The 27,335-nt window shown below is 36.3% G+C and overlaps 1 protein-coding gene across 2 annotated transcripts in view; it reads left to right on the forward strand.

The window, feature by feature from the left end:
- LOC137283468 (TBC1 domain family member 16-like) overlaps positions 1 to 27,335 on the forward strand; it is a 51,803-nt gene that overhangs the window by 1,274 nt on the left and 23,194 nt on the right. For both annotated transcript variants that reach the window (XM_067814981.1, XM_067814982.1), the window contains exon 2: positions 22,593 to 22,875. In XM_067814981.1, coding sequence (XP_067671082.1) covers positions 22,660 to 22,875 — 216 coding nt within the window. In that variant the 5' untranslated portion in view covers positions 22,593 to 22,659. The remainder of the gene's footprint in view (positions 1 to 22,592; positions 22,876 to 27,335) is intronic.

Here is a 27,335-nt window from a genome sequence, read left to right on the forward strand (position 1 = left end):
ACCACTTCATTTGCAAAATCATTTGCCTGTTTAACAAAAAATAGTGAGTGAAATCCAGCAAGATAAGTCGTTTGCTAGTGACAGGTAATGTAATAAACAGGGAGCCACATGATCAAAACACTCTCTCGCAGTGTGGAAGGAAAAGTATGACTCATTGTTGAAAACACATACAAAATACCCGGATGTTGCAAGCGGCAACAGTTTCGCAGATACGATGTCAACAATGCTATTTTTGTAGGAAACACATGATATTTTTGTGTGAATTAGATGAACATACCTGTATCACTCATGGTTAGCACAAACAAAACTTTAAATAATATTTAAGATAAAAATTATGTTTTTGTCTTACATCGTCGAAAACCCCTGACACTGGGATATAGATTCATGAGCCAATGAATAAATGAATTCTCCAACATTCCATTGAGTGCTTTGCTCTTAAAACTAATTACATCTGACCCTGAAATAGTACACAAAACAGAATTTGTTTGCCTTGCTCCCCACCCACAAAAAAAATAAATAAGGAAATAAGGAAACTTACTGCCATCACCTTTGATTGTCAATTTGTGGACAAATAAAAAAAACAACCTGACAATACCAAACTTTCTGTACTACATTGTGAAAAGACTCTTTGTCTTTTGGAGGGGTGGGATTGTTGTCACTTTCATAAAGAAAATGTCTTCGAAGTAGAGATAACTTTCTCAATTCCTCTGCTTATTTTGAGGAAGTAACAATATCTCATGAAAAGCAAATTATATAATAGTTACAATTAGTTATGTGTAGATTAATACGTTGTTAGGGTTAGGCAGTTGCATTGGGCTTGTATCAGCTGAGGGATTAGTAATCCACTCAGTCATGATCTATGTGATTATAAGCTGTTGAGAAAGTGGGATATCTGACAAATGGGGATATAACTGCTTAGAATGTATATCTGCTGTAACAGCTTAATTGACCTTTGGATTTTAATTGGCAGTCAGTTAAATTGCTAATGATGACTTCATTGTTCACTAATCATGTGTTAAGTAATTAATCAGATTAATTAGTCTAGATTGCAATATACATGTACCAAGCAAATCCTGTTTTAACCATTTCAACTGATAAGTATTTTATTTGTCAATCACAGTGAGTTGAAATCAAATGATCTGATAGAATATATGACCGTGAAGTGACAAATGAAATACTGGAAGTGTCTGCGAGCTGGAGATGCAGTTTTGTTTCAGTTAATTAGTTTATTTTAAGAATGGCTCTTTTTAGATTTCCACCAAAGAATCAATCAAGAAATCTGTGCACAGCAAATATTTAAGGTTTATACCTAATTTGTATGTGAACAGAATAGTTTAAGAATAGGAAAGCAAAAGACTGACAATAAAGTGTCCACGCTTAGTGCTGTTATAATAGTTCTTTTAGACAAACAGTAGATGTGTTTGTGTTGAGGAATAGAGCATATTTTGCTAGCATGTTTTTTCGTAACAAGCAGGTGTGTATTTATGTTTTTCATTGCTCATTTGTGAGAGATCATCAGTTAGTTATTGATTTTGAATCAATGCTATGTTTTATTTTAACCTTTTAACAGATTCCAAACACTTCTGAACATAACAGAGAAGCAGGGTTTTGTTGCTGGTGTTGTTTCCTTCACACACTGTAGATATTTAAGACACTGGTTCCTTTGTAAATTACTACTACAGTTTGGTGCTGATCTACTACATACAGATGGTAGTTTTCTGGTGCTTATTCTAACTATAATTCTAAGACATCAAAATTAATATGAATCTGCTCATCTAATAAAGAACTTTGTATTGATGGAATTGTACAGAACTTTTATATAGTAATTTGCAAGTTTGTCTCTTGGCCTTTTGTTTTTTATTAACACGACCTTCCGTAATAGGTTTATGCGAGACCAGAATAATTTCCTATTGTATCAGCTATATACACTGTTTATATATATGAAAATTATTATATTAGGAAACATTTGGTAACAATTGTAATGCTGGAAATGGAAACAAATTGTCAAAAGTATCCCTATAATATCAGTGACAGATGATCTAGTTGTGGCGTCAAGGAATAGGGAAGAACATGGCTTAGGAAGTTTTATGTTTCTAATATAAGTTCAATGTAACCATATTAACTGGTAGCTGATATATGTTCTGTCATTGTAATCCTCTTGAAAAAACGAGGATTGCTTGAGATGAGGTGAAACAGATTGTGTTCAAGATATTTTACACTGACTGGCATAGTGCATACAGATTAAATGCATATTTTTTTAGATGCTTTTAATGGATAAATTCAGATCATGATCAAACATAACTGCAGTCTTTAACTCTAAGTACATCTGTACAGTGCAGGATGAAAAAGTTTCTCCTAGTCATAAGTAAGGTGGCTGCGGTAATCATGAACACTGAAGAATGAAGGGGGCATTGCTATAGTGTCAGGCAGCTGTGCCATTGATGAATATTCTGTGATGAATCAGTGACGAATCAATGTTCGTTCTTGAGTTGACATGTGGCGATATACTTATGGATGAACATGCTTCTTGATGTGCTCAGCACAGTCAGTTGTGTACCATAGCTCAGCATGGCCATAATATTGGTGTATCGGTTGTAGTGAGGACTTACAATCAAAGTTACATCACATACAGTTGAAGGACAGGACCCATATATTGTCACGAAAAACACAGGAGTTTGTGTTCGGTTTCATTCCATTGAGATAATGCCAACCCAAACAAAGCATTTGTTTCAAAGGACTTTTTCATTACCACCTTAAAGGTTTGGCCAGTCTGTCTCACACTGCGTTATCCACATTATTTTCCCTCTCTTTAGCGCTTTCTGCATTGCTAAGGGTCTAAATGAAGCAAGTCTAGATTTCCTCAAGTTCAGATTCTGCATCTCATCTGACAGAATGATAGAGGTTACTTTTCAGTTAAGAGAGGAATAGTTTGTTTCTCTCCATATTCTATAAATTCAGGGACTGAATCTTAGCCTATGCCTTAGCAAGCTAAGTCTTACCTCAACCGTCAGCTCCTTTACACATCTGTGGGATGAACTTTGGTATGCATGTACCAATGTCCAGTAACCCTTCACAAGTATCATGATTATGACCGACTCTTTGCTGCTGTATTTGAAGATTAGCTCAGGATCCAAAGGCAACCATATTGTCTTACAGCTGTGCACTATGTTGCTGCTGTTGATAAAGTTTGTTGACACTTTAGTGTGTTTCTTTCTCTTCAGATTTAATGTGCTGTGGTAATGCAAATTTTGGGACAAAATTTATGTTTTTTTCTTATAGGACATATAGATGTACATATCATGTATATGAGACAATACTTGGTGATGGATCATGAAAATGATATATTTCTTCTTGAGCAAACTTGGTAAACTGATACTTATAATTGTGAATTTGTGTGTTTTGATTGGTTGGAACCTTTGAAAGATTTGAGGTGAGTTCACCGCAAGACCAGTGCTGAACTGGTACTTTTCAATATTTTCGAAAAACAAAAATCATTTTAAGGCATTCAAAACAGCAAGTTTTATGTATCTATTAACAACAAGTATTTATCATTTGTTGGTATATTAAGGACTTCTCTTTGTTATGTAAGTTGTGGTTATGACATGCAGTTTATGGTATGCCATAGAATAATTGTATTCTGTTGTAGCAATGTCTTATTGTAATATACTCAACTACATGTATGGTTGGTGACTTGTATTGTTATTTGTGTGGATCGGTGGAGAGCATGCTGAACATGTTCATTGATCTGCCCAATTTGTCGTTAATTTTATGATACATGTGCTGTGTGTCGTTATTGATAAACTTGGGCAAGATGAACATTTCCTGATACTACATGTTTTGTGTTATTTGACAATGCTAGAACAAGTATCATGTGTGACCAACTGAAGCCGTTATTGTGAAGATGTGTTTGTAAAAAGAGGACAGAAGCTTGTGAACAAACACTTAAATTAAGAGTTAATAACACAGGTTAGCTAATAATAAACTTATTTGATCCAAATGTCTTATGTAGTCATAATTTATGTAATTCTGTAAAGCAATTATTTTTTCTAGTGTATTAGTTTAGTTATCAGATAGATATATGTCATTTTTGGCGTATTTAATGTTTGTCTTTTGGGGTGCTTATTTTAATGGTAATATGAACCAAGCAAATTTGTCACCTTATGCTACATATTGCCAACATATTGCTCAGTTTCATTTTCAAATATCAAAATGTCACCTTTCTCACAGATAGTATATTACATTTTAATTTCTTAAATCCAAGTTTCAGTGTTGCTAAATGCTATGATAAATGTGCGTAGGCATATTTTGGGCATTCATCCATATATGTAGTGTGCTCTGGTCACAAATAAGGTAAAGTTATGCATTTTTTTTTAGACTATTATTGGCAACTTGTTTTGTACTCCGACTTTGAGACAAATGAGAGTTTCTGAGCTTTAGTCTACTCTGCACTTTGGCATATGGTAGCACTGGTTTCTCGCACGCAGTAGAATGACTTTGTTCAAAACATGTTAATCCAGCAGTGTATGGGTACCTGGTGGGATGAGATTGCAATGACTGTAATCCTTCATGATCAAATGCCTCACGGACAGCTTGTGTTTTAAACTGCTTTAGTGCTTAGATAGCCCAGATCATTTATAGTACACAGGGGAATAATAATGATTTAGCTCCATGAATATTCACCTGGAATTGTGCTTTTTTCAAAGATATTTGTTTTTTGGAATGTAGGAACTTATTAATTTTTACTTGTTGCTTATTCATGTATATGTTGTCACAATTTGGATGAGTTTTGAGCCTATTGAATTGTTAAGCTGTAAATGTGTTTCATGTTTTAGGGAATGTGTTTTGTTTATATGGCAAAATATGTAGATTTCCTGTTAGCCAGTCACTGTCTTCTTCAGAATCTGCTGTGTTCACAGGGTAAATCTATAGTCACCCAGTGATAAGTAACTGCAAAGATGTAATGATGTATTGGTTACATGTGACACTTGTGGAATGTGCAGGATTTTACCAGCTAATCAGTTGTTTAAGCCCCCTTAACCTTTTGGCCTCATAGTGCACTAGCCCATTGAACTTGTAGAATTAGGTACATCCCACAAGTTACTAGTTAGCTTATAATCCCTGTAATATGAATGCTGAAGATACGTTCTGTAGAGGTGCTGCATCCTGTCTCCAGGTGATGCGGAGTGTGTTGTAATGCTTTCTGTTTCTACATTGGTTCTGTGCATGTAACATATGTATTGTGGTTCATATTACTGTTGATTGCCATGATAAGGACACATGTTATATGTTTGAATGTAATACCCATACAGTGTTGGGTAACCTTACTGGGATGTATTGCAGCATGGAACAAAGCCTGGCATAGCTGGTATGGACCTGTACAATCATGGTTATGATGCTAAAGTTTATTGATGAAGGTTATTTATCAATTATAGATTTACACCATATCTTTTTAGAATGAAAAGAGGAATGTATTCTCTGATTTAGATATAAGTGTCCCTTGCTGTGCTATTTCTGGGATGTTGTTAAAGGTGGCATAAGACTGTACTCAGTCACTCTGATCTAGAAAGGGCCACATCTTACTGCAACATTTTCATTAGATTTGTTTAAACATAAGCATTCCAAAATAAGTTATTAATGAACTCTGTGAAAGGATTGTATTACTGCTTGAGGCGAAGTTTAAAAATGATTCCTTTTAAGTTAAGATAATAGAGTACAAATCTGTTTTAAGAAATCTGCAGCTAATTTTGTATATGTTTTAAGAAATCTGCAGCTAATTTTGTATATAAGTCGTTCTATTGAAGGAGCACTGGTTGTCCAGTTGTCATGTTTTGTTGCCATAATTTATTTGTTGTCAGCTAGTTGTCAGCCTTAGGTGTGCCAGAATACTATCATTATTCCAGTTTCACTCTGATTTTCATTCTTTGTCAGCATCAGACCAGTCAAGGATGACCTATTCATTGAATTTACTAAAGTGGAACAACATATCACAAGACCTGTATCACTTCGACCTTTTACCCCATATTAACATTAAAATGCTAACATGCTGTGAAATACTTTTTCAATCTGACTCATTCCCTTACCATGCTCAATTTACTGCTATAGCCAAAGCATGAATAACTGTGTTTATTTACCAAGGTAGAATTGAAAGGGCTTGAGTAAGTGCATGAGATATGCTGAAGTAACAGCTGTCCTGGGACATCAGACAGATATAACATATTATCATTTAATGTATTCAAAACAGTAACATGTGTACAGGTATTCCAGCTCTTGTTTCATACCTGTTCTATTCAGGATCAGAATTGATTAGTGCTGAGTATTCAGTCATCAGCTTGGGTGGTGGGGTAAAGCATTTGTTTGTCACATTGAAGACCCCAACTCATTTCCCCACATGGATACAATGTGTGAAGCCCTTTTCTGGTGTCCCCTGCTGTGATATTGCAGGAATATTGCTGTAAGCAGCATAACACTAAAGCCAATTATATGCTCTTGGATGGCAGACGGATAAATTGTATTACCAAGTTTATGTATTCAAAACCGTAGCATAAGGACAGGTGTTCCAGCTCTTGTTTCATTCCTGTTGTATTCAGAATCATAACTGATTAGCACTGAGTATTCAGTTATCAGCGGCGGTGGGATAGCCAAGTGGCTAAAGCATTCACTTGTAATGCAATTGACCTGGTTTATATTCCCAACATGGTTTTCTGGTGTCCATCGCCATGATATTGCTGGAATATTGCCAAATGTGGCATGAATGTTTAACCATATTCACTCACTCTGTTATCAGAGTGTTCTGTCCAACACATACATTGTACATACATGAAGTATGCTGATTCTTACAGTTAACATATTTGACGTGTCTGTCATGAATAGTTAAGGTTTGCAAACACAAATGTTTCCATCCTCATATTTTTCACAGAATATGCTGCATAGACGTTGGATGTAATAAAATGAACAAAACAGTCTGTGCTATATAAACCACTAGAGAATTGTCTCATCAGTCAACTCAGGGCTTAGACTAATGGCTAATGTCATTAAGTCAGTTGTTTCTTTAGATGTAGCACTTGACAGTATTCCAGCTATATCATTGAGTAACTTACTTTAACCAGACACCAGTGATTGTTATGAGCAGCTATCCACGTTGATGGGATAAAACATCCAAGTGAGCTCCCGATAGATACATCAACATGCTCCTGTTTTCCATGGGTGTTGAGGAGCATCAGATTGTTCAATCTGTGTTCCAACAACCGATTCCGGCTGGCTGTGTGAATCCTTTTTTGAAGACTGAAACCATGCTCAGCTGGTAGGCTTGATACTGGAATCACCAGTGCAGATGAAGCAGAGGGTTTGAAATCAGGGAAAACATCCCTATATTCACGAACAATTGTTTTGCATGTTTGCTCCAAAGTCATAGAGTCAAAGCGGGCCACAGTACTCTTAAAGTGTGGGAAATCCCTCTGCATTCTCTCACGGTCAGTCATTGGTTGAATAAGTGTGACGTCACCTGCCTCCTGGCCAATCTCTGAGCAGAAGTGGTGTAATAAGACAGTCATGGAATCCTCTCCATGTTCAGATAGTTCCTCTTTACTAGGGTATTTTGAGGGATTGAATATGTTGTCAAGGCTTGACAAAACACTCAAACTATCCTCTGGAAATCTTTTTCTCAGTGACGTGCATAATTCTGCGAAGAACTCGCTTCGAGATTTCTTGAAAGCAGTGATTGACCTGTCATCAGTCTGTGACAACTTTAGTTGTTTTGGCCACATCTGCCGATGCAAGTGCCACTCTATGATCTATGCAATGCACATGAATCAGTCAAATTCAGTCAGATGTTTGTAGCTTAACTCCAACCCCTGTTCGGCGGCCTGTCATCACACTGGCTCCATCGGGAACCAAACCCAACAACGCGATTTAACTCAATGTTCCATTGTGGAAGCACTTCTTTAATTTTCTCTGTTACACATTCTGTTGTGTACACTGAAATTTCCAAGAAACAATGTTTCCGTGTTCATTGATTATCTATCCCCATGAACATAACATGAGTTTTTTTCCACAGTTACATTCACGGTTTCATCCATGATGAAGCAAGGGTACTACTTTTCCCTTCTTCATTTTTATTCAAAGTAGCCATGTATTTGAAATCAGAAGGGATCGGTAAATACCGAGCATTTCCGTACGTAGTTAAAATAACCACTGGAACCGAGATATGTAAAATCAACCTCAGATTTCCGAATGCGAGCATTGAACGTTAACATTCTTTTTTAAGCAAAGTGGCATTTTCCAACCCTTTTTTTGAAATGTTACACTCAGCACATTGTTTTGATCAAACATTAAATTAATAATTTAATGATTTGGTCATTTTTGTACGTTGATAACTTGATATTTTATCGGACATAATGTCCTGCAGTGTTTTCAAATCCTGGACAATGATAATTTTTATCGGACTATATCCGGTATTTATTGGATAACAGAAGCACTGTTACCAGGATTAGTTGCTGGGCAGATGTGTTAACTCTGAATCCCCACTGGGACAGTAGTTGTAAAAGCTGAAGCTGTATGGAGACACGAAAGAACACATTTCATTGACATATTTACATCTAGATGAAATATGTCCAAGAGGGGTTAGGGGCTTTGTAGGAAACAAATTCTATAAGACATTTTCATGTTCATGATGATTTCAGCAATTTCATGGGACTTTTTTCTACATCCTTGTCACTGTAAACATGGTAAAGTGAACTGATCTGAAACCCTGCAAGGGAACATCTTCGTTCCAAGTACACACATTTGGTATCTAAAGTAGGAGGGAAAAAACAGGAAAGGCTGTCACTGTCTCCCTGTAGTCATAGATATAACATCACTTCAAGTAATTTCGTTGTCCATATATGCCGTTGTGTCAGTGGATCTAATATTTATAATTAATAATGGAATTCCAAGATTTGGCTGCAGCAGAAGAAAATCTCTAACACTAACCAGTTGTATTCATGAAAAAAGGTTAACCATCAAAGTGTCACAGCAGCATTGCATAGTGTTAGTACATGATGGTAAAAACAAGATCACATTTTTGCCAGAATGAATGATTTTAAACTCCAGTGAACATAGTAAATGACTGTTGCTCTGTTTCAGTCAGCAGTTATAAGTAGAGCTATGCAGAGCCATTCCATGAAAAATCAAGTAACAATCACAGACTATCCTCAAACAAGTGATATCATCATATAAACGTATGAACATAATATCAAGGCTTATAAAACTACGTTTTATAACAACTATCCATATTGGTTAAGTAAAGGTGTAACCATAAATTGTTTCGAATCCTATGTGATGAGATCCAAATATGATGAAGATGACCTCTATCATGTCCTAATGTTCAGCAGTGAACCTAGTTCCAGGCCAGCCGTTCCCTTCCCTCACTATATATACTGTATGGATAACCTAGCATATTGAGGAACCTCATCCCTCATGTCTGTTAGGCTCCTTTAGTCTGAGCAGGGATCATGTTGTTTCTCCCCTTTCACCATCACCTAAATATATTTGGACTTAGTGCATTGTCTCATATTATATTTTGAAAGAACACAGGTCCAAGGCTTATATTATGCCTTTGTTCTATATGGAATGTGTCCATAAGTAGGGAAATCTCATCATATGCCATCATAGTTATCGATCTCTAAAGTGTATGGGCTATTACCGAGTTTTGAGGCTGACGATTTTATCATGTAGTGAAGGACACTGGTGGGTTTAATCAATCTTATCGGTCATATTGTTCGTCACACTGGTTTCAGAGAGACTCTATGCTTCCTAAAAGTCAGCTATTAGTATTCCTGTGGTTTCTCTTCATCCTTGCTGCGTCCTGTCATATTGTCTGTATGCTTCATAAATCCATACCAGTGAGCTGCTGGGAAATGAGGTTATTTCTTGTAACTATCCTATATTTCACCATTACCATGTTTATCAATACATGTTGCGGCCTTGTTGGATATGTGTTGAATATGTGTATTTCATATAGCCATTGTTTGCAAGAGCTTTTTTAGACATGTACATCCTTCCTTGACAACTCATTTGGGTTAGACAATCAACTGAGTCATCAGTGTTACTGGTTGGTGTTATTTTTAAAGTTTGATCATTCAATAGCACATTGTGATTTATTGTCTGAATGTCATGTGCAGATTGTTCATTGTCACATGTTATTGCTCCTTGATCACATGTTGACATCATCATCATCATCATCATCATCATCATCATCATCATCAAAATAACAGATACTGAAGTATAACAAAAATTTACTAAGAGCATTGTTCATTTCAAAGACGGAGTGTTTACCATCCCAAACCACCCCAAATGATAACCTCTTTGTCCACTAGTTTGGAACTAGTAATCAACAGGTGTCATTCCTTTTTCATCTCTGTAGCAGATCATTCAGAGAAAATAAGAATAAATTTCTAACACTCCTGCATGTTATTGGTGATTGTGGCAGTGAAGATATGAGTTTTGATTGCACATCAGATGTGGTGAAAACTTTTGGATTGCATCTCATCTACTTATCATGCTTATGGTGTTCATGTGTGCTTGAGTTTCCAGTTTAGCTGGGCTGTGCCAAGACTTTGACTGTGTAGTCAGATTGTTTATATGCTTGAATTTACAGTAATTTTTAATACCTGTATGGATGGCTAATTTCATCGATTTCAAATAATGCATTTTGCATTACTTCTGATCATGGTGACGTATCCTTGGAAATTATGATTTACATATTTCACATCTTATGGTTATTTGGAACATACCCAGAAGACAGTGTAGAATTATTATTCATAAATCTGTCACAGCTCCAGCTCTGACATTAAACATGCTGAGTAGGGATGTGATTTAGAGCAAGGTTTGAAAGGACTTCCACATGTCAGTCACTTAAGCTGTATCTTTCGTCTTCATTGATAAACCAGTGTCTCCAAACACTTGTATATTAATGCACAGCTAGCTCCAAGCACTCCCCCGCGGAACTTAACACTGCTTTGGTATAGTACAGAAATACGGAGCGAGCTTTTTCAATTAAGCTGGTCGTCGAAAGAGTATTGATTTTCCTTTGGACTGACAGTAATGGTGGCCAGCTATAGGAAAAAGGCCTTTGCTATATGCATCATATTAGATGTGAGTCCATAGCTGTCTTTCTGTTTTCCTTCAACAACCACATTTAATACCATTATAGATGTTTACAGATCCATGTGACACTGAGATTCATATACATGAAGACTGTTTTTCAAGTGAAGGTAGGTGTGACTGTTATGCTTCATGAGTTCATCCTTCTACAGAGGCACATAGACCTAAAAAGAGACCTGTTGGGTGATTATTTCTGTGAAGTTGTCTTTTATCCTCAGTTTCACAGAAGATGGTCTGTTATATGTCAGTGGAAAGTGTCAAAGATGATATATGTGTAATGATTGCAGTAGTAGCCATGATGAATGTGTTATTGATATGACAGAGGGCAGTGGTGGGTCAGTTCCTTGAGAGGTGCAGTCATTGTGGACTTGCATGGACAGATGTTCACAGTTGTATGGATATGATGCTGACAAGTGCATGTATAACCAGCCCTGTTCACAAGGGTATTGATGGTCACAGAAGAGCACCCTTACTCCAGCATGGATGCCATTGTGTTACGTAAGGCATATAAATAGTCACAGATGTTTTCTTGAAGCTATTTCTGGTGTTGTGTCATCTTTGCTATAGTTTGGTTGTTACTGTTAGTCATTTATTGTTCATGTTAATAATGTTATTACTGACTAGATACCAACTTAATTATCAATTATGTTAATTATTCATGATAAAGTCATAGTAATTTATTGATTTCAGATTGTTGCTAAATATTACAATGAAAAAAGATTTGTCTCAGAGATTTATGTGGGTCTTTATATTTTGTTGGTCCTGCTGACTTTTCAGGTATATTTTTGGGATACCCATCTCTGTCTACATGCAAGACTCTTCACTTGACTTGAATCTTGTTGATGTTACTGCATCATTCGTGCTCAGAAACCGGTGGAGCCTTTAAAGTTTGACAAAAAGTCAGTCATTGACATACTTAGGAATAGAAATATCAGTCATGTGACTTAAGCCTCCATTCAATTATTTTGATTAATTAGTTTAATTTGTCATGCAGTGGAACTGTTTGCAACCATCCTTCTCATTATATGTGTAATGTTCATCCACTGACAGATTCATAATTATTTGCTGTAACTAAACATTCCCCTCAATGATTGTAGTTCAACCATTTATTTAACAATTTATTCATCTATATGCTGGGATGTTACATTTTATGTATGCATTCATGAGCAGAAATGTGTGAACCCATTGCAGACAATCATCTTTGATTAATAGTATTCACTTAAATATTTTGGTGTTTATGATGTTACAATACACATTTGACCAGTTCAGTTTCCCCAATTTCTCTTTGATACTTTTAATGTGTTCAGTACTTTTTATGCTCCTCAGAGGGATGTATTTCATTCATACACATATCAGCATATTGCGAAAGCATTGGACTTGGGGTCATTTACATAGAAACAAGTTGGATGAGAATGAGTCGAACAGGTGATGGCTGCTTTTGTTTCTGGAACTTATCTCAACATGCTTAAGGTCACTCAAAATGACTCTCAATCCATGTATCTTGGGAAGAAGCCAGTCAGATAGTCTCTTCACCACTAGGATTAAGCTCTGGATGGCATCACTTTATTTTGTCTGCTGAACATATTGTTACATATTTACAGTCCATCAAATAGGTATGATAAGTAAACATGATAAAGCTGTTGCCATGGTTACAGAAGGTTAATGTCCCAATTCCAAGTCTAGACATCAGTAAGGCCAAAGATGGACCATTGTCCTTGTGTCCAAATAACCCCATGAAACTCTTACAAATATGATGATGAAGATACAGATAATATAATTTTGTTACCTTGGTATGCTGTGTTGCATGTTTCCCATATTTGCTGATGAGCAGTATTTCATATTCTGATGTCAAACCATAACATTATTTTGAAAACAAAAATACAAGATTGCTTTGTACAAAATTTGAAAATCATTATGTTCTCTTTTTCACCACATAGAACATAACAGACTGTGATTGCTTTGCATTATGTATGCATATTATCATCACGTACACATATCAAGTATAGAATAAAGTGTTGTCAGGATATATTCTGGTTATGTTGTGTGACTTAAAAACTATTCAAAATCAGCAGAATCTATAATCAAACATTACAAGATTTATAATTGTTGAAGAAACTGGAAATTGATCTTTAAATGGTTTAGTGGCAGAGGTGTAGGTGTATACTGAGCTGTTGTATTCTTCCCCTTTTCATGGCTGCAAATGTGTTTTATGTGTTGGTGACAAAAAATCTAGTATGTGGGTATACCCTTACATTTCTGTGATACAGAATGTTTGGATATATTATACGAGCGTATGTTTGATGGGTAATAATTTTAGAAGACTGAACGACATCATGGCCTGTTAGAGGGGTCATCAGTATTTATGATGTGAACCAGTAGAGCAACAGAGCTGCATGGTGGAATGATAATTGATGACTAGAATGAAACCTGAAACTGCATTTACATGTGTTAGTCATTGTTGGGCCTTAATTATGGTCACTGGTATTATTGGATTTGTCATGCCAGATGAAACATGTGGAAACAGAAACAAGGAATATGGACATAGCAAGAAGAAAAACAAACACATGTAGCATGAGACATCTGGATACTTCCTTCACTCAAGTTGTCACACATTACTTACTTGACCTTAAGATTGTTCAACAGCCAAGAAACCTATTTTTCATAGTTTTTTTTGTACAATTAATGATTTTCTATGTGCAAGATGTTCTGTATGATGATCAGGTTAGAAAATTGCTCTAAAAAATGTACACTGTTTCGAATATATGGACAGCCTAGAAACATAGTTTTATAGTTTTATTTGTATATTTAATGATTTTTCTATGTGCAAGATTTTCTATATGATGGTCAGGTTACATCATAGCGCGCAAAAACGTACACTATTTCAAATATATAGAAACCTTGTATGTATTTCTGATTGTTCTTTGTTACAGGGTTTTTTAAGTGGCAAAATTTGCATCAGGTATGCACATATATAGAAATTAGATACATGAAAATAAATACACTGGATGCGCTCTAGACTTGTGTAGCATTAGTGCCATTTGGGAAATGTGTATGTGTACATGGAATGACGTAATACCATTTGCTACCATCTTCAGGTCAGCATCATTGAATCTAGTCCACATCCACTGCACGCCCACCAAATAAAGCTTTCCCACAGTGCAGAAAGTGATGATAAATGCCAAATAATACAACAGAAAAACGTGGTCAAAACCTCCTCTTCCATGTGTGCATGCACAAACTTGAAGTATTTATAGTGATTTAAAGTTGCCGTGTTTGCTGTTTCAGCAGCAAGGTATTATGTTTATGGTGCTATTTCCACAATTAATGGGCTTTTTTGCATTTTTCTGCACAATGGGAAAGTTTTCTTTGGCAGATTTGCAACAGGACCAGAAGATTTTTCAATAGGTGTCCTTTGGATAATTGTAGGTCAGTGTCAAACATTGATCTCCAGCTGTAGGATAACTGGATAGTGTAGCTATTAGACCCTGAAAACATGTTCTATGTAGTGGTTAACTGAGACTCTTTTGGTGCCTCCTATTTCACTAAAGAAAACCGAAAGGAATAGTTTAGATCAGTCTTAAGCATGCTGATAATTTATAATGGGATGAGTGTTTTAGAAGATTACCCCCTTCATTTTCATTGGAGATATTTAATACCCATTCATATTTTTGAATGCTTGGTTTAATTTTGTGAATTGTTGGTACATGTATGTGTAAGTGTACTCTTAAGGCACAGAAGCTTTTTTTTATATGTGCTATTTTGACTACTCTATTGGCTGTTGAGTACATGGAATGTGAGATTCTGAAATAGTGCATGGTCATATAATTTGCAGGTTTTAGACAGGTGAACATAGGTATGTGATGTGTCACAACAAGGTCCAGACTGAATGGCTTATGAGGACTAGTTATTGATAGCATTAGCCACTATTATTGAAGACCAGACAGAGGGTTCAGGTGAGTTCAGACTCCATGGTGAATGCCTCGCTAGATCTATGAGAGGTGAATCACATTTTTCAGTATGAAATATGAAAATGTTGAAGATTTTTCCTGTTATCACTTCAGTAATTTTGTTGAAATAGTTAATAGTGTGTGATATGTATGTTTTATTGCATAAATATGGTAGTTCTTTTATCAGGAACCTTTCTGTGATATTTTTTCTAAAGTCTAATTACAGTAAACTTGTGTAAATCGTAGAAAGATTGTGTTCCTTGTTATAATCAAAAAAGTGCATGTTAATATTGACATGATGAAATTATATCCCACCTTCATCATCAGTGTGCAGACAGATACCCTAGTTATTCCCTCTGTCCCTCAGTTGGATAACAGAACACCATTAGAATAGGACATTTCTTTCAGTCTTGTGGCGTCAAGTGTCATGTGTGAGAAAAGTGGCAACTTCATTTCAGTAACCGTGGTAACAGAACTGTTGATAAAATATACATCCAATATCTTCAGTCTTCAAAGAGATTTAGTTCAATTATGGATGGCGTTTGTGATGTCATGCATGCTTCATGCAATTAACAGACAGGAAATGACATGATTTGAGAAAAAATGAACTTGAATAGCTTTGCCATTTTCATTGATTTAGTGAGAATTCCACTCGATTTTGATAGAAGTGACTGAGTTATGTTTGCTTTTTGCCACTGTCTTTCTCTCCACATCCTGTTGGCTGACATTAATTTGCATTTAAAATATTCTGATTGATCACTGTGAAAACAGATGCTTGCTCTATTTTTTCAAGCTACCCATCACCGATAAGAGAGATACAAGCCTCTTAATTGTGTTAAGCAGGGTTTTGATGTGAAGAAGGCTTGGTTGTTTTATTATACCTTCTGCCATCTGGCAATATATCACATTGGTGGTGTAATACTTTATCTCATCATGCTGAATAAAGCATTCACAATTATTCAAATTAAAATTGAAAAAAGTAAGGTTTTTAGAGCCAGGGAATCTTTTCCAGTTCTGTGAAAAGTGGCCCTCCGTTGGTGTGCCATGAATTTGGTGCTTGTTTTAATGGGCAGCTACCATATTGATTTTCACACATGACAAAAGACCCTAAATGCTTGGAATAAAAATGTACTAATCACTTGTTTCCAAGACTTCTTGCTCAGTCCAGGGACCCTTCCACATTATAGTGCTATGCCAGCCATAAGTCTATGGTAAAGTATGGGCATTATGACCAACTTAGTGCTGCGATCGCTTTGAGGAATTGGACCCAGATGGACAAAACAAGTAATTAAACATAATGTGTTGTATGTCTCATTAGTGTATATGACACTTGACTTGACTGTAATGAGTAATGACTCATTTAACCCTTAACTTCTTTTGTTAGCAGAAAGAGAATTGTAAACTGTTAACGAGTAGGGGAGTGCATATTTACTATTAATGGCTTAAGTGGGTTAGTTTCCTTGATTCATGTGATTAGTAGTAAATTCCGGACAGATGTTAACTAAACTCTCAAATGTATGCTTGACTCAACTGCTTTATCTGAACAATTGAGCAGGCTTTGTTGCTCCCTGTTTGAAGAGAACAATTGAGTTGCAGCATTGATTCTGGATGCCGAGATGTTTGGGAATACACTTAAATGCAGCAGTTGTCAGTTGTGATGTATTTTGTCGCTGTGTTGTAAAGGTCAGTAAGTCGTCCAGGGATTGTTACATTCATGAAGGGCATTTAGAACAGCCTGGGAAGTCACTGAATTGATTCTTTATTTAGTGAGATTCCTGTGGTTACTGAGACATGGGCAACAGTGCCTTGCTAATGTTTGAAGATGTTTTGCTGACAGTGGCAGAAATTGTGTGAATTGTATTCTTTGAGTGACTTTGTGTTGTTTTCCATAAATGGATTTTGGTTGTTATGGCAACCAATCTTCTTCTAGGTCCTTACTTACAGAATATAAGGTTTGTGTAGGAGAGACTATCTGATAGCTAAACGTGTATGAATAACCTTTGTTTATGAAAACAGAAGTAATTGTATATTCATTGATATGCATGCCATATTTATTCATGCAGATATGTATGGTTTCAAATAACATCTACATTTTATGGTCATGGCATTAATGCTACTGGTAAAATGATCTTGAATGTACTGTAGAACCAGTAGTATGAACTTCCTTTTCAACAACTCAAATTACCTAGGGAGGTCATGTGGAAATCAGACGAAAAACAAACAAGTTGTTCTAATATCTTATTAAATGTTAATGAAATAAATTATAATATTTATACAGTTCCTTTTTTGCTATGCCAGACATCTCATTTTAGATTTGGGTAATGTGAAAGAGCATCGATCTAGAACCAGTCAGATTGCTGCACATTCTGCAATAGTCTTTGCAGTTTGTTTCTAAGTCCATTTGATTAGTGTGACTAAATGGTCAAATTAGGAGGTAAACATCATATGTTGGCCAATTTCCAGGTGTTATTGACTATTTGAAGCACACAAATAGATTTGGTCTGATGGTTGTAGCCTGAGGTTTCAATTGAAATATTCCCATGCTTCAAATACTCAATAACACACGGAAATTGGCCAACACATAATATATATTATGTATATATCGACATTGTAAACATGAAAGTAAACCAAAAGGTCCACACAGGTTTTACTGTCTGCATGGTTACAGCATTGAACTGTCATCAGCTGGCCGTTTCACCTGGTTCCCATGGTCACATCTGAAACAGCTAATTTGCGATGTCATTCTGACTTTACATCACATTATGATTTGAATGACATCACCACTGCTGATGATGCAACAAAACAATTGCCTGCGATATTTGTATGTATTAATATGCAACGAATAGACTTGTAATTTCTGTTTTTCAATTACTAATGGAGTATGTTTTTCAACTAGACAGTGACTTATGGTTTACTATGTATGTGTGGTTGGATCAGATTCAGTAGCTGGCAGTGTGAATAAGAGCGAGTGAGTGACACACTGACTGACTCTCTCAGTCGCATTTGATTGCCTTATTTGCTAACTACAGTGTTTGCGACCCAGCTAATTGTTCATGATGGATCTGTTTATCATATGTAAAGATGTTTGTAGCTTCTTAAACACATCAAAACTAAACAGCAGCTACATGTCATTTCAAATTGAAAAGGTTTCCTTAGCATTTCTTGTTAATAGGCATTTAGACATATGGTCTAGACAATATTGATCTTCTCTGTAATAGGAGGAACCTCAATGTAATGTATCTGAATTAGACAGATCCTTTGTAGCACAGCTGTAGTTGCTTCAGGCATATCCAAAACCTATCCCCCAGTACATCTTGGTGCATGAATGGTGGTAGAATAGTGGTTACCATGTTGCATTGCTAAATGAAGATGTTGTTACATTGGAAACACACAATAATATTCATAGGATTTCATACTGAACATTGGTTTATGATGTGTACTGCCATGTTGAAATAGAGTGTTTCACTCTTAGTCACTCGTCTTGGTTTTATAAGGTATTAAGGATATTGCAGGAATGACCTGATGCTTGTTGTTGAAATGGCTTGCAATGGTTCAGTATTGCCATTTCCAAGGCATGCAATTTGTTAAGATATTGCCTTCCTATGCCATAGTATGGATAATCTAGGATTGAAGACAGACAATCAATTATTGGAAAGTCAACTTTATCCACTATCTTGAAGCCCAAGACTAGTCATTATTCTGTTAATTTCATTTTAACTGTCTGTCTGTCTCAAAAGCCGTTCAATATTTTTCTTCAAAACTTGGTAGATATATCAGTCAGAAGCTGAAGTGGTGCCTTTTGCTATGTACAGGTTTTTGTGATTTATTATTTTCTCAGTTTCCATGGAAACGTTTCGGACTTAGTCTCAAAAGTGAGAGGTGTGTTTCGTTTCCGGAGCAGAACTCAAAATCTTGTGGTGCTTTTTGGTAGTCACATGTTTTTGTGATTTATTATTTTCTCTGTTTCTGTGGAAACATTTCGGACTTAGTCTCAAAATGGAGGTATGGGCTTTGTCTCCGGAGCAGAACTCAAAAACCGTTCAATATTTTTCTTCAGAACTTGGTAGATATATCTATTGGAACCGAAAGTGGTGCCTTTTGCTACTTACAGGTTTTTGTGATTTATTATTTTATCGGTTTCCATGGAAATGTTTCGGACTTACTCTCAAAAGTGAGAGGTGTGTTCTGTTTCCGGAGCAGAACTCAAAAACTTTTTAATATCCGTCAGTGTTATTTGGTAGCAGAGTGGTGCCTTTTGCTATTTACAGGTTTTTATGATGTATTATTTTCTCGGTTCCATGAACACGTTGCTGACTTTGTTTCTGGAGCACAACTCTAAAACCATTTCATATCTTTCAAAAGATCTTGGCAGATATATGAGATAAATCTTGAAATGGTGACTTTTTTTTATTACAGATATATGGCATATATATTTTTCATGAATTCCATGGGAACAATTCAGACTTGGTCTGAAAACACAATAAGTAACTGTCAGATGATTTGTCCTTTCAAATATGTGGGGGCCGGGGGGATATGTCATCTTCTGATGACTCTTGTTTATTTATTTATTTATTTATTTATTTATTTATTTATTTATTTATTTATTTATTTATTTATTTATTTTTTTATTTATTTATTTATTTATTTATTTATTTATTTATTTATTTATTTACACATTTTTTAAAAGTACAGGCCACATGTTACATGTTGTAATCAACAAATTAGGTAACAATTGCATGCTCTTGATATTTTCGTGAGAATATGCAAGGCTGAATTGAAGAGATGCTATCCTACTTGCACCAGGTGCAACCTATGACAAGAACCCAATTGTGCCAACCAAATTCCTTTTGTAACATAGTTTGTTAAAGCATCAGAGGTTTCGTTGCATATAAACTTATTTCCATGATGTATTTCTCATGAAACCGTAGCAACACAGAGACAAAGCTGATCCCTGTTTACAGGAATTGTCATAGCCGAGAAGAATCTGTGAGCAACATGGTTTCGGTACCATAGGTATTCTAAGTGTAGGAACCCATGAAGGTCCTGGGGTAGAAAGGCCTTCAGCAACCCATGCTTGCCATAAAAGGCGACTATGCTTATCGTAAGAGGCAACTAACGGATCGGATGGTCAGGCTTGCTGACTTGGTTGACACATGTGCAGTGTAAAACTTAACTTACTCACTCACTCACCCTAAGTGTAGGAGAAAGAGGAGCTGACATATGTATGCTTATATGTTAGACTTGTTGCCTTTGGAGTTTGAACTCTTTAATACTCTTAAATATACTTCAACTTCAGCAACACATTCACTCTACAAAAGGCAACTATGCTTGTTGTAAGAGGTTACAAACGTGTTTGATTGGTCAGGTTTGCTGAGTTAGACACGTGTCATTTTTCCCTATTGCGAAGATTGATGTTCATGCTGTTCATCACGGGATTGTCTTGTCCAAGCTTGATCATTTACAGACCGCCACCATACAGCTGGAATATTGCTGACTAAACTCACTCACTAGCAATGATGCTATAAATTAATTTTGTAAAGACAGCCAGTGATAGAAACTTGTAAAAAATGTTTAGTAGCCCAAATGTTTCAAGTCTGGCCACCACTTTTTGAAAGTTATAGATCCAAGCCACTTTTAGATGGCCCAAATAAAAAAAACAAAAGCCAAGACTGCAGTTCGATTGTAGAAACTCCTCACTTAACTGATAACCTAAATGGATTTACAACTTTCATCAGTTATTTGCCAAGACATTCACAACTTTGGTTCACTGGCCCCTTTACAGATAAAAGTCATTTTCGACATGGCAAGGTCATTACTGGCAAGCTCCTGATAGTAAGTAAAGTCAATTAAAATTAACCATGAAAGTGTGTGTGTGTGACCAGCCAATTCTCAACACATACATTATCTTTATTTAATAAACACTTTAATACTGAGAATGAGAACAGTGTCCAAGGCAGGAAGGGCATAAGTTGGGTAGGAGAAGTCTCAGCCAATCATACTACAACAATGGATACTGTCCTCATAAACAAAAACATTTTAGATGTAGATGAAAGTTTTCAATTAAATAATGCTATTCGGAACGTGTTAAGCAAGAAATTGCTACCGATGCATAAATAATGGAACTTTTTGAATGCATTGTACTGGGTTATGACCTGTGACAAAAATTCTTCGAGAATATGTTTTTGCATTAAACATCATGTCTGAGTGTGAAGATTGAGGTCTCGAAAGCTGAGATGTCATTTGATAATGATGACGTGACTTGCATTACATGATTGCACAAAATGTTGGAAACTGTAACTTGTGTCTATGTTTCACACCTTTATGCATGCTGTTGTTGATTTTATTCATTACTTTATTCAATTCATTTAATGATCTCCTCGAAACTTTTCTTTGCTCTTTGACAATTTTATTGTGGAGCCACTGCTGAAAATTTCAAAGAATCATTGTTTTCACAAACATCAAAGAGTTTGAAATTTTAATCCTGCTGATAACTTAAATTGAAATGTAGTAAGTGTTTTTAGGCACGGTGCAAAGTGATGCATTTAGTATATGAATCATTAGTTGGATAGGTTCCTAAAATGTATATTATTTTGACAAAACTATTGCCTGGCCCATGGTTGACTTCAAACGTAACTTCATAAAGACTGTCATTGTCATCGTATGCAACAACATGCTCACATTGGTTACTGTACACCACTTAAGCTAATGAAATGCAGGCTTACTTCATTGTCTTCCCGGAAGTAAATATAGCTAACATCTCGCATATTTTGCAAGTTGCGAGAAAAGGTGTTACCGATTTATGTATGCAACTGACAGGTGTTAAATTCGTTTTAAAAATGATATAATGGATACATTTCTATAGATATTTTACTTGCCCAGTGTTTTTTTTGACTGGCAACAGACATTTCCATTATTTTAAAAGTTATTAACCCCAATCCAGATTCACTTGCATTTGGCTACCTGGTGACCAGTAGTTTGTATCACTGTTAGTTTTGAATGCTGTCATGAATGTAATCATGATAACAGAGGAGCACTGAATGAAAGAAATTCAAGAAGTCATATCATACAAAATTTGAGTGAGTGTAATTTCTAATTTGTATGTTGGTAACTGGAACAGTTATCTTTTTCAGGCAGTTGTAATATGACAATGATCACTTTAGTTCAAAAATCTCATTTGCAAATTCTTGCCATTGTTTAGTTGGACATCTCTGAAATTATCTTTAAGTTGAGATATATTGTACCTGGTTGTTTTTGTCAGTCGTTGACCCATCCAGTCCTTGATAAGGTATCAGTAAGGGTCCACTTGCACAAAATGTTCAACTTGTTCTTATTGCTACAGCTGTCATGAATCTTTGTGGAAGTATTGTCATCACAATTGCTGTCGTGGTACGACCATTTTGTGCAAGTGAACCAAGCAAGTGTTTAGATTGTGTTTATGTATTACTGCAATGATATCATGATTCAAAAGTATGCAAAGTTTTACTAAGAACATATTTTTATTTGCAGGATCTAGAACAGTTGTTGGATTGGTCCACTTTGATGGGTTTATACTGTCAACCTAAATCCTCTGTTAATGGAGATTGGTACATTCCCAGCCATGGCCTTCAGCAATATATTCAAGAAGGCATCAAGTCTGCTGGGGATTGGGGGTGACACACTGAAACCTCCGCCTCTAGATGGAGAAATTATCTACTGTAAGAACAATGTGTGCGTCCATCCTCCAGCTCCTCTCTCACTGGATGCAGAGCATTATCCAGGATACCTCACTCTTCGAGCACATGAAGACAAGGTATGAGTCTACTTCATCACATGATTTCACTCAGTCTAAGAAAATTTAGTCTCCGTTTCATTGATTACACTTCCATACTGAGTCCAACAAACACTAGTAAGAAGTTGTACCAGGTAACCTTTGAGTCTGACCAATGAGAACATAGCTTACCAAATTGTGAAAGTTGATATTCGCGCATACCTTTTGAACTTTTGCCCAAAAAGGTTTGAAACTGAACGGTTCCAAATACTGTTTCTGTAGATTGCTTCCAGTTGATGCACATGGAGCATGCCAAAATACTGAGTAAACAGTCGTTGAAAATAGCTTTCTGTCAATATTCAAGGATGTCAGGATGTCAGCTTGCAGAAATATTAGGTAATGGTAACCCTGTCAACAGAAATTCCAAAGTGCATGTTTTCTTCTGTTCAGAGATCAGTGTCAGTGAACCGGTGGATTTTGTAAGTAAGTCCCGCCAAATCTTAAACAGTAGCTGTTGTCTAATTGGTTAAATCTGTTCAGTGGTCTTGCATTTGATTGGATGGTCATGGGTTGTTCAAAAGTTACGTGATGGGACCTTTAGTTTAAGAGTATAACAGATAATACTGAGACTAAGTTTACTTAGACTGGCTTTCACGTAAATTTACATTGTATGAAATTCCCCTACAAAATGATATTTGTGATCATTTCTTTTCAGTTACTGAACAGATCCTGAGTGGTACAGTTGATGTTGTCACTATAAAGCACTAGAGAAACCAGTCACATGTACAATAATATCAATTCTAGCACTTTCTGTGAAAGGTGACTACACTTCCATGGGATGGTCAGACAAAGCAGGATGGCAATTTTCTGAATATTTCAGACAATGTTATTTCAAAGTGATCAATTTGTCTGAACCCCCATTCGATAACTTGATATTAAGTTTTCAGCTGAAAAACAATTTTTGTGTTGCCTTCCCCGACAAAGTAACCAAGCTATTTATGTCATTACCTGCATGTTACACTGCTAATTCGATCAGTCACTGGTTGTGCTGGTCCCAGGTTGATTGTTGACTGGCTGCTGTGTTGAGCTGGAATGTTGCCATGTAGAACAACAAACAATTCAAGTAATTGAGAACTTGGCGGAGAGGCTGGAATTGTTGATTTAACAATTCACTGTCGTCCAATTGTGCTATTCATGGAGATATTCCTATTCAATGACATTTATAATTGATTGTATTTTGTGCATGTAATGTGAGCAGAGAGGGATTTGTCAGCAGCAGTGACTTTTGTGGATTATATTTCACCAGCAGTATCCGCAGATTCATTTACAAAACTAATTAACTAATGATTAAATATTTCATAAAGAATTGACTAAAAGTTCCTTTATATTGTTACTTCTATCTAATTTGATGTTTGCAACACTTGTAAACAGTCTTGTTCTCCATAGAACAGTAGTAGATATAGCACATGTACTATGAAAGATAATAGATCAACTGAGAGGAAAAAGAAATTTTTAATTTACCTTACTGTAGGTCTTATGCATATTACCTCAAGCTTCGTCTAAAAGAGACGACATAGTAGTTGATTCGCCATTCTTTAGAATGGCTGCCTCATGTATCTACGAATGTACAGGAATGGAAATGACGAGATCTCCCTTCCCATGAAAGTGCGGCCTAACCAAAAAATTCACTTTTACTTGAAGCATCTCACGAGTCAGACATTTTTGGTTTTCGCTAGTTGAGTACTTATTGATACTTTTTCTCTATGAAAGTTATGATTTGTATTTGGTAGGCATGGTTTGTTACCCTTTCTCTGTTATGTGTGGGTGAAGAAGGAAATGCTTTAATTTCACTTACCTGGCTGCGTCATGTTTTCTTACGTCGGTGTGGAATATTTCCCACCTCCCTTGTATCTCTACGCTTGTTGTTTGTGGTGTTTTGTAGTCTCATATGTCCCTTTCACCATAATGTTGGAGCTACAAGCAGTTATTCTAGCGGTGCAATGCTGGATGCCTCTTGTGATAGTGTCAGACAATTCCACGGTGGTGTGTTTGATACACAACCAAGGAACGACCAGATCCAAGCAGTTGCTTGATCAGACGTTTTATTGGCCATGTGTCCGGGATGGCAAGAGCTCAGGACATATTGTAACACCCTTGGGGTGCACGTTGAAAGACAAATAACACAAGGAGATGATGAAGCAGAGTAGGAGAGTTTGCAATGATGCATGCAAACTTTCTGTTTAATTTTGTTATAACGGCAACAATGCCAATGCAACTTTGGCTAACAAAGTGATAAAATAAATGATGCCAATAAATATAGTCGGGTCTGATAAGACACTAGTTTGCCTATAGATTGGCTTAATGACAAGGCTCAGTCTCCAAGGAAAATAATGGTTATTATGCTACATATATTTTGACTCAAATTGTATCTTGCAGAAATGATACTCTGTATATAATGTTACCAACTGATTGCAAATTTGACTTAAAATATATACCTAGTGATAGTCAGGATAATAAATGCAAGTTGGTAGGGATGCCAGGTGAAGGTCAGTTCAAATGACTTCTACAATCGGAATCTTAACCTTAGAACAAGTAATGAATGGATGAGGATCGAGTGAATGTGTCAGTTGTGAGTAATTGTAGTTGTCCTTGGGCCTTGACCAGTGATCGTATTTATAGGCATCATCAGGAGGTCATGTGACCTTTCTCAGCCAATCAGAACACAGGTTTGATGGCTTTCCTACACAAAGCACTGCATAGGCAGTATTGTTTCTAACACAAGTAAGTGATCACTAATTGTCCTGTTGTTGTCCTGTTTGTCCGAAATTGATTAGGACACAGTAGAAATAATTAGGACATCAAGACAATTTGTTATAATTAAACGGACAATATCTTTCTGTCAACGTAGCGTCAGCGGCCGCCATCTTGGTTGGTGGTCAGCTCAAATGACAGGTGAAATGTACAAAATATTCAGTTTCTTTATCATTTGGTGTTGTCCTCATGTGATAAAAAGTGTCCGAAAAGATTAAACACAATGGACATCAGTGTTTTGTGGTGACATTTGATATAACAAAAATAAGGGCAACGATATAGTTACACCAAGTGACTAGGACGACATTTTGACAGACGTCAAATGCATGCTACGTCTATTGACAACTTGGTGTCAATGTAACGTAAATGTGCCCTGTTTCCAGGAATTTATGTTGTCCTACGTGTCCTTTAATAATTCGGACACTAACGAGATTGCTAAGATATTTGGTAAAAGCAAAACGGAGAAAACGGACAACAGAATGTCAAACAGTGCCATGAATGATTGTCGGCTAGAAATGTCAAAACATGGAATGACTGTCATGTTTGAGGTACAAATGTAGGAAATACAGGAGATTATATGTTGTCCTCTCTGTCTTAAAACAATGCATTTCTATCACAGATTCCAGGAAAATACCAGATAATGATTATGTGGCTTTTGATATAAAAACGGACATTCAGTTTATAAACCGTCACTCAACCTAACGTAAAACGTTGACAGGTCACCGTAACCTGAGAAATGTCAAATTGATCAAATTCATTATTCACAGCAATCAAGCGTAATTTATATCAGTATCCATCATGGAAAACACTTAAAAACACTTCTGAACAAGGAAGTTATCAGAAAATCGCCATTAACCAGTGTAATAGGTCATTGTTTACATGGGTCACCGGTCAGACTTACTTTCTATAAATAACCAGGGAGCAGGAGTGCACACAAGAAATAGTCCCTGACAAACATTGTTGCTATCATCCACAATGCACAATGATTCCAGACATAGATTAAAATACCAGTTAGATACACTAAATACATAAGCCTGTACAATAACTGTGAAGGATGAAACACCAGTAGTAAAATCCTGCATGAATATAAATAGCGTAGTAACACGCAGTGGTAATTAGGTCATGCCTGACAAGTGCTGCTACCGGGAACGTTCAGTGCTAGATAAAACATAGATGTCAACAGTAGACATGCCCCCTTAAAGTGACACAAGTAAGTGAACTTCAGAACCAGGTAACTGTCTATGATGTTGCCATCTTATTATTTACTTTAAGGTTAAAAAAATGTGAATGGACATTTGCAGGTAGATCATGATATAGCGAAAATAGGTGACATGCGTGATGGACAATGTTAACATTATGTTTTGGATACTTTTACTGTATTTACTTAGATTCCATTACACTTCCCCCCTCCCACTAAAAACCTAAATACTCCTGTATTTATGGATGTCTCTTGATATCTTCATGCTTCAAGGCGGAGAGGCACATCATCCAATTGCTGAAGTAGGGAGTCCAGTTCGGTGTCTCTCATGGTGGCAAGAGTGGCCATCATCTTCACTTGTCTCGCAGCTGTTGGGGGTAGATCGCTCTCCTTTTCTGTACGTGCCACCATCACCAAGAACTTATACTGGTACAGCCGCATCTTGTGAAGTTCATTTAGTTCAACCTTGGAGTCACCGGTGCCAGGGAGTCCG

Source organism: Haliotis asinina, chromosome 5 (genome assembly GCF_037392515.1).
Source record: "Haliotis asinina isolate JCU_RB_2024 chromosome 5, JCU_Hal_asi_v2, whole genome shotgun sequence".
Lineage (NCBI taxonomy): Eukaryota > Metazoa > Mollusca > Gastropoda > Lepetellida > Haliotidae > Haliotis > Haliotis asinina.